A 13,794-nucleotide genomic window follows, 5' to 3' on the forward strand; every position below is an offset into this window, starting at 1 on the left:
TCTATGATAGATTGTTTTTAAAGGTTAAAGGTAAACCTATCACACTCGAATTTCCTCTCAGGGATGTTAGAATCTTTTTCTAGTACCTAAAGAAGTGACAAAAGGCAAATGGGGAGAGGCTAAGACATGATTAGGTTAGCTGGTAGTGATTTCATGTTATTATATTTTAAGGCACCATCTGCTGAAGAAGTCTGATCAGACTGTTGCAGTCCTGGGCCTGGCTCATGCACACCTTTGTGAGCTTGGAACCTGCACTCCAGAAGTCTGGTCAGGCAGGTACTCTTGCATGTCTTCCAGCCTTTCCCCTCCAATAATCTTTTCATCTCATTCAAGTAAAATGAACGTTTTGATACTTTTCTAGACATACAGATGTACTGATTACCAGTGTGCTAGAAATTTACTGAAACTCTGACATTTGTTTTTTAAATTGCCCAAGTACCTGTGTGTGGCTTAAAAATAATATACAAGGTCAAAGGTAGATTAACTTGTATGAAAAATTTACATTAGCAGAAAATGAAAATTATTTAGATGAAGCTCACTGAAAAATGACCAGTAAGTTGTGATACATGAAAAAAAAGCAACATCATATACAATTCTGTCATTCATGGCTGGTTTGGGTTTGGGCCGAGACCCCATTCTCCTTCTTTGCCCTCATCATCCCCTCTGCTGGTGGGGGAACCATGTCTTCAGACAGCACTGAAGAATGGAGATGACTGTGAAAAGTGTTCACTAACTTTTGGTTCCCAACTTGAGCGCACAGCAACTAGATTTGTTCTGATGTCTCAGAATAAAGGCCGGGGTCCCTGACATTGCCTGTTAGAAATCCCTCTTCTTCTCTCTTTGAAATTGCATGGTTTTTGAACTTTGGTTGAAATGCTCAGAGTGGCTATCTGCCCCTGCCCTAGCTTTTGGGAAAGTCCTTTCTCATGTACTGAATTTCCTTTCATATGCACTTTTGTATGTACTGAAAAGGCATATTACCCAGTCTATTGCTTCACTTATTACCTCATTTCTACTGCTTTATTTAATCTATTAGACTTGTCAAAATCACTGATCAGAGTACATGAAGTTTACTCTGAATCTTTCAACAATTGAATTAAACCTCACATATTAAAATGATTAGATGGATCTATTTTTATTACAAAACTTTTAGCTTAACTTTTGCACAAGTAATTACATAATAATTCCCTATTTAGTATAAATGAAGAAACATATTTTTCAAATCTCAGAATCTGTTTAAAACAAACTTTGAGTATCTAGCAAAAGCAAACAAACAAACTTTCTAGCTAATTAAGAAAACAAGTGTAGATTCTTTGGACTTTCAAAGGAAGCCAACACCATGATACTACGCTTTTGGCAGACAATACTGCATTTTGAAAGAGAGGAAAAAAATTCTTTCCGTTAACTTTGCAATTTGCCACTTGAACACATGAGGGCACTCAAACCCCTCAAAAATATTTTGAAAAACAATTTCTTCCGTTCTGTACGCAAGTGGGCAATTTTGAGCAGCTCTGGTCTGAGCTAGTCAATGGAAAGTAATCAGCGATTTTTTTTTGCTTTTCTTTTTGTGTGTGTGTGTGAGCTAAGGGTAGAAGCAGTATTAGTCCGTGTAATTTAGTTGAATTCTGTAGCTTGCCAGGCTTTGAATCTACTGTGCTATGTATCTGACACTATTTTATTCATTACACTGAATTATTTCAGTAAAAGAAGAGCAAATTAAAAAGAAAATACAAATCTCAAGTTGTGTACACTCCATTCCATTACTAAAACGTGTCATTCCAGCCCATTTCCACCAGATGGCAAAAGGAAATCATTAGACCAGCAAAGATGATTCCCGTCTCAATTCTGAGAATTAAGGCAGATGACTTAAACACTGATTTCATTTTTTTCTAATGAATCAAAACACTCTTCAGCTATTTCTTTTCTAAGGTGTTTAAAATAACTCTTCAAACGTTTTCTCATAGTATAAGTACCAAGCTTCTCCCTGTTCCAAACTCTTCTCTACTATCCTCCCTTCCTCTTTTTCATCTGTGAGTGAATTTGGTTCTGAAATCTCTGACTGTATTCAGACTAACTGAGCAGTATTATAAAACTTTTAAAGGTACAAGATTGGTGTCTCCAATATTATTTATCTCAGTTTCACTCTGTTTTATTTTCCAGATGGTTCTTCCAACCATTTTTTTCCAAGAAAAAAGTTATCTTCCCTTTTGTTCTCCTTTTGATGCTTGGTCCTGTTCCTCTCAGCAATGACCAACAATATTCCTACATGACAGTCATCTGCATATTATTTCACCTTGATTCCTTCCCAGGCTATTGTCTCTTGCCCTTCTTCTGATGCCTCTTCATCAGTCACCCTGCCTGTGCTGTTTCCTTTCCTTTGCTGCCCGTCTTGGTAACACAGAGGTACTTTGCTCCTGCCTTTTCCCATTTTTCCTCTCCAGAGGCTGGGAAAAGCAAGGAGATCACATAACAACTTATCTAATTAAAGACTTCTGCTCTGATACTGACTTTTAGAAAATCTGGGCAAAGAGACTGCAAGAAAGGGAGTTCTCGAGTCTGTTACTAGTCTGAAGTCACAGATATTCAACTGGACTACAAGTCTCAAGCAGCAAAACACTATTCACAGGAAGTCAGGGACCTATTCAAGCCCTGCTGGGCTTGAATTCAGGTCTCTGCTTTCCCAGGCGAGTACTTAGGTGCTGGTTTTGCATATCAGATCATGATAATGCACCTATCTTTGCTTAGTCTTCTGTGGAATAAAATGCTACCCATATAACTTAGACGTTTTTAATCTAAATTGAATTGCATCATCGGGAAGCACCAGGGTACATTAGCCAAATCATTGTCAAAAACTGCCTGGGCTGTGTTTTTGACAAAAAGACCTTTATAAGCTGCCCAAATTTGGCTTATTCAGATACATACTAAAAAAAAAAAAAAAGCCTGGATTTAAGCTTCTCTGAGCTTGACACAGTTGGAATAAAACTAGGTGTAGTTCTGAGGCAGCACTGGATAACTCAAATTATTTTTTTTTCCACATTTGTTGCTTTCTTCTACTTTTAGTTGAATCTGGGTTCGAAATTTTTGTCTTTCAAATCCAGATTTTCAATTGTAGAAGCCGCAAAATCACTTCATTTACATTAAGACATTCAAGGGCTACATTAAGACATTCAAGGGCTTTTCAGCTCCCTGCCACAGTGTGTGGCAAAAAGTAGTTCTTCAATATTCCCAGTCTACTCTATCTCTATGATGGAGATGGAGCAGCACAGTAAATATGTGTGCTGGGTTGACCTTGGCTGGCCACTGGGTGCCCACCCAGCCTCTCTCTCACTCACTCTCCTCAGCAGGATGGGGAAGGAAATAAGATGAAAAAGCTCATGGGTCAAGATAAAGACAGGGAGATCACTCACTAATCACTGTCATGGGAAAACAGACTTGACTTGGGGAAATTAATTTATCACCAATTAAAACAGAGTAGGATAGTGAGAAACAAAAACAGAACTAAAAACACTTTCTCCCCACCCTTCCCTTTTTCCCAGGCTCAGCTTCACTTCTGACTCTTCCGTCTCCCCACCCCGAGTGGCACAGGGGGATGGGGAATGGGGGTTGTGGTCAGTTCGTAACACTTTGTCCCTGCTGCTCCTTCCTCCTCATGCTGTTCCCCTGCACCAGCATGGGGTCCCACACACGGGATACAGTCCTTCATGAACTTCTCCAGCATGGGTCCTTTCCATGGGGTACAGTCCTTCAGGAAAAGACTGCTACAGTGTGGGTCCCCCATGGGGTCACAGATCCTGCCAGAAAACCTGTTCCTGCATGGGCTCCTCTCCACAGGCCGTAGCTCCTGCCAGGAGCTTGCTCCTCCTTGGGCTCTCCATGGGCTGCAGCAGGACAACCTGCTTCACCATGGTCTTCTCCATAGGCTGCAGGGGAATCTCTGCTCCGGCACCTGGAGCACCTCCTCCTCCTCCTTTTCTGACCTTGGTGTCACAGGGCTGTTTCTCACACTTTTTTCTTCACTCCTCACTGCCATGCAGTGTTTTGCCCTTTCTTAAATATGTTTTCCCAGAGGCGCTGCCGTCGTGGCCGAGGGGCTCAGCCGTGCCCTGCGGTGGGTCAGTTGGAGCCGGCTGGAACCGGCTGTGTCCAGCACGGGGCAGCCCCGACCTCTCCTCACAGAGGCCGCCCCGCAGCCCTGCAGAGTAGAAAGTATCCTGCACAAGAGGAAATGTCTTGAGAGAATCTGAAAATGGTTACAGCTAATTTATGTCGTCTGTGGTATGTGAAATGGTAAGGGCATGAGTCCTTACCCCTGGTCTTGCAAGATAATTTAACTAAAATAGCTGCTGAGCTTTATGCAGTTGTATTTTGCATGGGAAACAGGTTGAGAAATATTTTTTACCAATATATAAAAAAATTGGCTGGATGGCCGGACCCAAAGAGTTGTGGTGAATGGAGTTAAATCCAGTTGGTAGCCGGTCACAAGTGGTGTTCCCCAGGGCTCTGTGTTGGGGCCAGTTCTGTTTAATATCTTTATCAATGACCTGGATGAGGGGATCGAGTGCGCCCTCAGTAAGTTTGCAGACGACACCAAGTTGGGTGGGAGTGTTGATCTGCTTGAGGGCAGGAAGGCTCTGCAGAGGGATCTGGACAGGCTGGATCGATGGGCTGGGGCCAACTGGATGAGGTTCAACAAGGCCAAGTGCTGGGTCCTGCACTTGCGTCACAACAACCCCATGCAACACTACAGGCTTGGGGAAGAGTGGCTGGAAAGCTGCCTGGCAGAGAAGGACCTGGGGGTGTTGGTTGACAGCTGCCTGAATATGAGCCAGCAGTGTGCCCAGGTGGCCAAGAAGGCCAATGGCATCCTGGCTTGTATCAGAAATAGCGTGGCCAGCAGGACCAGGGAAGTGATCGTGCCCCTGTACTCAGCACTGGTGAGGCCGCACCTCGAACACTGTGTTCAGTTTTGGGCCCCTCACTACAAGAGAGACATTCTGGTGCTGGAGCATGTCCAGAGAAGGGCAACGAAGCTGGTGAAGGATCTAGAGCAGAAGTCTTATGAGGAGCGGCTGAGGGAACTGGGGTTGTTTAGCCTGGAGAAAAGGAGGCTGAGGGGAGACCTTATTGCTCTCCACAACTGCATGAAAGGAGGTTGTAGTGAGGTGGGTGTTGGTCTCTTCTCCCAAGTAGCAAGTGACAGGACAAGAGGAAATGGCCTCAAGTTGAGCCAGGGGAGGTTTAGATTGGATATTAGGAAAAATTTATTCACTGAAAGGGTTGTCAAGCATTGGAACAGGCTGCTCAGGGAAGTGGTGGAGTCACCATCCCTGGAGGTGTTTAGAAGATGTGCAGATGTGGTGCTAAGGGACATGGTTTAGTGGTGGATTTGGCAGTGCTAGGTTAACGGTTGGACTTGATGATCTTAAAGGTCTTTTCCAACCTAAATGATTCTATGATTTTATGATTTTGTACTGTCAGTCTTCAATTTTAAGTACCCATTGTTTTTTATGTCTTTACTAAATGCAGGAAGATTAACAAGAATCGTGTTTCTGCACTTACTCACAGGGCATTACTAGAATTGTGGAGCGGATGGGAAGTTATGCAATGGGCCCAGCAGCTACCATGATGGTTCTCAGGTTTATAGGAATAAACAATGATTTCTATTATAAATGGATTTTCATGCCAGCTGAGGTTGGTGGAGATAAAGCATTACAATTTCAAAACGCTTTTTGAGTTGAATTGTCAAGTATGTCTGTAAGGATTAGCTATTTTAATCTTCTTCTTAAATATATACATACATGTATGCATACATACATATCACATAGGAAAATTATATGTATCACTAATCAGGCTTGGGGAACAAAGTATCTCCCATGTCCTCAGTAGGGCAGTGCTTGTACGCCAAGAATGTTGAGGTTGTCACTGTGTGAAAAATTTCTGACAATATATTGCTGAAATTAGTTTATAATTGAATAGAAGGATTCTTTTAGCTCTTCTAAGGAAACTTAGCTCTGCTTAAGAAATGCCATGTATTAACAACAGCAATAAATCAAGCACTTAATCCTGCTGCCTAATGAGAGTCTACACTGAATCCAACAGGAGAAAATTGGGATCCTAGGTTTCACAACACAAAATAGTCTTTCAGTTATCTACTTGAGTAAGACCCACTCTTTTCATTTCTCTTGCGTCGTCTAAAGGGATTTCAAAGATTATTTTTTCTCAGTTGACTACAAGAACTTTGCAATATTAAATATGAAATACATAACCCTATTTACTCTTGGGCACTTAGGCATTCATGTTACAGTTTTTACATCTCAACATTTAAATTTAATGATTCCTAGGGCTTTTTATTTACTTTCTCTTAAAATGGAGGTGAAAATATCTATGCTCCTCTAATGTTGTAAATTAAACAAATCCTATAATTGCATTTGTGTGCGTATATATGTGTGTGTACGTAAATATGTATAGGTATGTGTACGTGATGTTATTGCATTTACATAGTGCACATAGATATTAACAGAAATGTGAAATATATATACAGGAAGACTTGAAATTTTAGTGATCCCTTTCTGTCCCTCTTCATTTATGGCCAAACCAGAATTTTTAACCTACAATTTGTTACTTTAAAGACCTAGTTTGGAATAAATACTGCATGTGTTTGCTGACACAGTAATGTGAGTGCAGGACACTTTTATCTTAAACTCAGTCGATTGAAACCCATTTGTTTGGTATTATACAAGTCTACACACAGAGAAATTTTGGATGCTCTGTACAACGTATTTTATCATTACCTGAAGTGGAAGGGCCTTCTAATTTTAAATGGTATAACTCAATGCAGAAAAGGATCCTAATATCTTTAGGCTGGACACTCTTTCCTTATCTGTAGGGATACCAAACTCACAGATAAAACAGAAGATTCACAAAATCTCTCTTTGATATAGTGCAGAAATGGAACTGGTTGGAAGCAACCTCCTATGCAGTTTTAATGCACACACTACTTTGGACAGCATGTGGAAAGCTCCTTCAGGTGTCAGCACATGGACTGGACAGAAGGAAGCAGGGGCCTGTCTTAAACAGTATTATCCAGCTTTTCTTGTCAGTCTCTATGTAAAATCTAGATTAGGATGGCACAGCTGAAAGTAGCTTCCTTCTACTGCAGTGACTGAGCTGAAGGGTTAAGGCCAAGGTTACGGCTGTAGTGCAACCACCTGGGAGGCAAGTGGATTGCAGGTGGCAGAAGAAGTCCCCATCTCTGTCTTCAAAGGTCCTTTGCATATGACAATTCTTCACTGTAGATTGATGCCTATTTATAAAGGACTGAGAAGATTCATTTCCTTCTGACAACATGGACATAAGAAAAGGTGGTCTGTATTACAGTGACCTGTCTCCCAGAGACCTTCACTGAACAGAGGGATTTGGGGAAGGATGATCTTTCTTTAAGGTAAGCCAAATAAACAATGCCCATCTATTTGGAAACAAAAAATTATTTAATTGTGATAATTTGCTTGATTGCTGCAGCTTAATCCCACACTCCTTCTCCAAGCTTCAAAATTTCAAGTGCTACTTAGTACCTAAACAAAACAGCCCTGCCAGAATAGATATTTCTTGGCTTAGACCAATGCAAAAAAATTCATATCCTGGGCACACATCTGAGGAGTTCATGACAAGCTGAGGTCAAAACAGAAGCATCACTGACTGGTTATAGAAATGAAGCAGTAAAGCTATCCTGTGCAGCGCTGTGGTGACACAGTGTGATATACTTGTGCAGGGAATCTAGCCCTCTGGCAGCTCGGAATGATGAACATCCCCTAGCTTGTATGCAAGTTTCATACACAGGATCCTTCCAGTAGGAAAAAAAAAAATCCACTCAACCAAGGGGAATTAGAAAGAAACCACATTTATTTCTAATCTGGAGAACACCTGCACTGCATGCTTTGGTCATCTGTCTACGACTAATTAAGCACAATTCAGTGCAGCTGAGTTTAAGAATCTGTAGTATCCCCACCCAAGTAGCAACATAATACCCCCAAATGAGATGTTTACTATTTATTCTTCTCTGCTTGTGAGTATAGACATCATTGACTTCCATATTTAGTGCTAGATCTTGTTTCTCATTACATAAGGTACTGTTTTGGTCATATAACCTTTACAAACTTCCCTGAGGTTTTAGGTAAAACAGAGAACAGAGTCTGGCTTCTGGGATTCTCTCCATCTATCACTTTCTCAGGAGACTATGTGAAATGAATTTGGTGACCTCACTTCAGCCTCTGTTGGAAAAGCATCCACATTACACAACAAAGAACCAAATAGGTTTGTAAAACACAATCCTCTTGCAGCCCCTGAAAAGGCAGCTTTGTTTAAGTCTGAAACACATTAAAAGGGCAGTGCAAGAAAGCTTGAACTGACGTGATCTTCACTGAACGTTTGGTCAAGACAAGCATTTAATTTTCCACTCCATTTAATCTGACATGTTTTATGATTGCTAGTATTTTTCTCTGCAGTGATAGATTCATGAGTAATAATACAGCATGCTACTTTCTACACAATTTAAAATGAGTATCTTCATACTAGGATGAATCTTTTACTGAAAATTGTCTTTCAGCCTGTGAAGAGAGGAATGACTATTCAGTAAATACCTGCTTCATGAATTTCTTCTTGCCCAGTGTAAGAGGAAAACACTTGCCCAAAGAACTTATATTGCTGCTCTCGAAAGTTGTTTTGCAGGTAGTCCATCAGCATAACATAGCCAGACTGCTGCATTGTAAGGACTTCACAGAATACAGCTAACTAGAAGAGGTGAGAAAAAAAAGAAGTCAGAAGTAATTACAAAGTAAGCAGATTCTGCTAACAGGCAAAAACCCTGGGGAAAAGATATTGGGTAAAGTCTCCCAGTTGAGTTCTCCCGGGTGGCACTGAACTTTTGTTCCTCTGTACCAGCAGTGTATCTAATGGTTTACTCCACCTGTATTTCTCAACCACTCTGCTGTTGTAGCGATGCTCTGCCCAGTCACCATAATTTAGCTGGGGGAACATGGAAAGAGTGTTTTGCACTCCTCTCTATCCGGGCTAGAAGTCCAGACAGCCTGCAGAGTTAGAAGTGTGTTCTTACTCCCTTCTAAGGCAAGAAATTACTCAGAATCTAGTCCTGAACTAAAAAAAGGAAAAGATAACACACTAAAGTAATAGATATGCTTTCTAATTTAATGGCTGCACGAAAAATTTAAAACTAGCTAAAAGAAAAGCCAGGTTGTTGGGCTGCCAATGAATGCCATGAGCTTTCACCATATACATGGCAACTGTTTTTCTTTGATATTATGTACAATTGTTTGGTTTTAATACATTAAATGCATTACCTGGTCTTCAGAAATACTAATGGTATCTTTAAACACAATCCATTCAACTGTTTCAGAGCAGGGAGGAGTTGATAAAGACCCATTATAAGTGTAATATTTGTCTGTTGCATTTGGCAAAAGGTTCAGTAAAATAAATGGTTCTAAGGCAGCCTGTTTTCCTGGAAAAAAAAAAAAAAAAATTAGAGTCAGGTAGTTAAAATACTGCTGAAGCAATGAATAAATAGAAATCACACTCTCCAAAAGAGTTACCATTATAGGAACATGCTAATGTTGAGGCTATTCAAAATTTGACCTCCAGAGAGACTAGGGTACAAATAAATTGCTGAGCCTTTTCTATTTAGTTTGAATAAGTATTGTTCAATAACAACTTTGTTTACTTGGGAAGGTGTAATGAGTTACTCCAGTAATAAATAAAGTAATCAGTACATTGGTTCACAAGAATTTGTTCACCTGTAAGTTTACTCGTAAATGTCCAAGATGCCAAATCTTTGTCTCACCCATGAACTTCAAAGAAAAAATATATTAAATCTCTGTTCTTGGTCTCATGACATGGCTTCAAAGTCTCCCTGAATTTGGTCAAGTTGTTGAGTTTCTCACAGGATCTTAACCTCTGCAGAAATTCACTGCCTGGGGAATTGTCACCATGTTAGACCTGAGAGTTGTATTACTCATGATGGCAGAAGCAGAATTTCTGTGGAACAGGGATTTTAAAAATGGTAATAATACAGTAAAAAACTGTAACAGCTTTACACAAAGCAGAGAAGGATGCAAAGACCTCCTCCAGGAGAGTGTGACTATTCTGTTTATTGTCCTGTGAAAATAGTATCACGCCTTTCAGGCCAGCGGTTTACCTGGTACCTTGTCAGCTGGGAGCATGCATGAGCAATTGCTGGGAGTCCATCCACAGAAAGCTAAGTTTGTGGTGGTATGGCAGTAGGGTCCAGCAACAAAAATCAGCAGAAATGGTACCAACTTCCTCAATGCAGATTTTTTCATACTGTGACAATTATCAATCTTGTGACAATTATCTGCCTTATTGTCATCCAAAATAATAGTTGTTTTTTACACCTTGGAATAATGTAGATCCTTATATACGTTATTTCAATCTAAAGTTACTGACTTTAAATTTTTCCTTATTTGATAAATATTCACTTATGAATATCTAATGAATTTTCAGACTGTGCATTAACTTGTGGTTTTACAGATATGTTACTTCTTAAGCCCTGTACGGATTTCTGACTTGTCTTTGTCTTCATAATTCCTTACAAATTTGGTGAGAACAGCAAATTACATTAACAGTTTATAACAATTAATTGATGCTTTTCTTCTGTACAGTGACTGTTCCACTGAGTTAAGGTTTAACTCATGAGTCATGAAAGGGGAACATTTAGCAGTGCCGAGCAAAGCCCATCCTTCTATTTCTCCTGTCAACATGTTAATCAACCTTCAGACAGCAGCTATCATTGCTATCTGGTACGTGTCTAGTTAACACATTCTTCCTTCAATAAAAATATCTGGGCAGTCCACTTTATGTAGATGCTTGGGGACATGAAACTTCTCATTTATAGTAAGAATTCTGCTATACATTTTGCAACTTTGGATTTTAAAGTGATTTTAAAGCCCTTTAAAGTGATTGACAACCTAGATTCTAAAATCAAACACCTACAAAGAATGATGAGAAACAGAGAGTTTGTCCGGAAGGAACAGGGCTGCTCCTCTGCAGAGCCTGAGAACTCAACAACTGAGATTCAAATAAGCACAATACAGATATGACTGACAAGGACAGATCACGTACATCGCAGACAAGGACATATTGTGTGCTATTCACTCTTCTTCAGGAGGAACAACTTGATTTAGTCATGACCTGAATTTTCAGAGCTCATTTGCATTTTATTCATGAAAACGATATTCTACTCATTGTTGAAGTGCCATGTAGTGGCTGTATCTTGAATCTTGCTGCTGGTAGTTTTACAGCTCCTTCCAAGGCTGTAGGACAGTATCTGCCTTGATGTATTACTCATTCTCCTTTGGGTTTCATAGAAGATGGCACACCAAGATAATGAATCTTAACTGCTTTACATTTCCCCCTCCTCTGTCTTTGTAATTTATGAAAGTTGCTCCCTTTTATATTTTTTGAATGGTGTTTGTTTTCTGGAGAAAACAATCTTGATTTTAGTGTCATACTTTGGAAAGCTTTTAAAATAGTGGACTAATAGGTTTTTACACTTTCAACCTATCGATCTTAAGGGGCTTTACAAAGCTCAAGCATCATTACATACTGGAAAACTGAGACAAAGTTAGCCATTTACTTAAGGTCATGTCCATGATGTAAAAGAATATCCCTGTTTAAGACAGTGCTCATTCATGTTTATTCTTCTGCAAAGCCACCATGAAACTGAGTTAGAAACAGAGCCCAGATCTCCTCATGCACCACCCTGAAGTCCACGTGCTCTGATGTGGAACTGCGAGGAATTCTAAAACAACATTTGGTTTGAATAATGCTAGTGCAAATATAATATAATTGGATTATTTCAGATTTACACAGGACCTACTGAAAAAATAATTAATCTCTGCTAAGTCTACTGAATACTGATATTCATATGGTCTCATGCTTGTAAGACACATCTTGGATGGCTGCAACAGGGTCATTTGGCTTCCAACCACATATAAAAATCCAGAAATGTATGATTAAGAAAACTCACAGAATAAACCAGACATTTCTCTTGATTTAGCATTTAAAGAGCTGCAAATTCCTCATGATAGTTATATTTATGCATTTACACTTACTGCTCCTGTTACAAATATTCAGTCTTGGGGTAAATAAATCATAGAATCATAGACCGTCTCAAGTTGGAAGGGACCCGTAAGGATCATTGAGTCCAACTCCCTGCTCCTTGCAGGACTACCTAAAACTAAACCATATGACTAAGAGCATTGTCCAGACACTCCTTGAACTCTGACAAGCTTGGTGCCGTGACCACTTCCCTAGGGAGCCTGTTCCAGTGACTGACCATCCTCTCAGTGAAGAACCTTTTCCTAATGTCCAGTCTGAACTTCCCCTGACACAGCTTCATTCCATTTCCTTGTGTCCTATTGCTGGTCACCAGAGAGAGGAGATCAGCACCTCCACCTCCACTGCCCCCCTTGAAAAAGTTGTAGACTGCGATGAGATCATCCCTCAGCCTTCTGTTCTCCAAGCTGAACAAACTGAGTGACCTCAGCCACTCTTTATAAGTCTTGTCCTCAAGACCTTTCACCATCTTGGTCGCCTTTCTCTGGACGCACTCTGTTTGATATCCTTCTTATACTGAGGTGCCCCAAACTGCACACAGTACTTGAGGTGGGGCAGCACCAGTGCAGTGTAGAGTGGGACAATCACCTCCCTCGACCGGCTAGCTATGCTGTGCTTGATGCACCCCAGGACACGGTTGGCCCTTTTTGCTGCCAGGGCACACTGCTGACTCATATTCAACTTGCCATCAACCCAAACCCCCAGATCTCTTTCCATGGGGCTGCTCTCCAGCCTCTTGTCCCCTGATTTGTACGTATAACCAGGATTACCCTGTCCCAGGTACAGAAACTGGCACGTGCTCATGTTAAATTTCATACAGTTGGTGATTGCCCAGCTCTCTAGTCTATCCAGATGACTTCTGTTGTTTCTGACAAAATAGACACGGCTGAGCTCTAGAGACCCATGCTCCCCGATGTCTTTAAGGTTTCATAATTACACTGAAATGGAATTTAGTCTAATCAGTAATCAATAAAACATGGAGGCAGACTTACCAAAACGACTAACACTATCTACTCCATTAATGATTGGATTATAATCTGGATTATCTTCTACTCCAATCTGTTAAAAAGAAATTGCATTTTTTTAACAGTACAGGCTTCATGAAAAAAAATTGAAAACTGCAGTTTACCACCAAAATTCTAGATGACTTAAAGCAGAGCAAATGTATTTTGCCCATTTGCTTTTCTGTAAGAATAAATTAGAAAGATATATGCAAATTTTTAACTCAGTGATCACACATTGGAACCAGTTAAATTCAGTTTGAACATCTGCTGTTTCAAAGCTTGTTTAATGACACAAAGATATACTTTGTTTACCTCAAACAAAATTGATAAAGCTCTTAACTTTCCATTTCCTTTAATTGCCTCTTCGAAATTTGTAAACTGATCTGCATCATAGCAGTAGATTTGCATCTGCAAATAAAAATGTATTCAAATGTTATATATACAAAAAATAAAAAAACTGATCAATGCAGTTATTTACATTCCCATTTTGAGAAAAAATGTCCAAGCAATAAATTTAATTACAAATATATGGATTTTTTATCTATCTCACATGCGTTATCTGAAGATATAGAATGGAATTCATCAGCTGTTAGCTATCTAAAAACAGTCTCTCCTGGAAAACCACTAAGTATGCAGGAGTTATCCT

General features: G+C 40.0%; 1 protein-coding gene across 1 annotated transcript in view; it reads right to left on the minus strand.

Annotated features, from left to right (window-relative positions):
- Positions 1-13,794, minus strand: part of PTPRZ1 (protein tyrosine phosphatase receptor type Z1) — a 104,610-nt gene that overhangs the window by 50,026 nt on the left and 40,790 nt on the right. The window contains exons 5-8 of the mRNA XM_072848687.1: positions 13,461-13,556; positions 13,137-13,203; positions 9,354-9,511; positions 8,637-8,787 (exon numbers count right to left, since the gene is read on the minus strand). Of these exons, the coding sequence (XP_072704788.1) occupies positions 8,637-8,787; positions 9,354-9,511; positions 13,137-13,203; positions 13,461-13,556 (472 nt within the window). The remainder of the gene's footprint in view (positions 1-8,636; positions 8,788-9,353; positions 9,512-13,136; positions 13,204-13,460; positions 13,557-13,794) is intronic.

The sequence above is a fragment of the Ciconia boyciana genome, chromosome 1 (assembly GCF_034638445.1).
Source record: "Ciconia boyciana chromosome 1, ASM3463844v1, whole genome shotgun sequence".
Classification (NCBI taxonomy): domain Eukaryota; kingdom Metazoa; phylum Chordata; class Aves; order Ciconiiformes; family Ciconiidae; genus Ciconia; species Ciconia boyciana.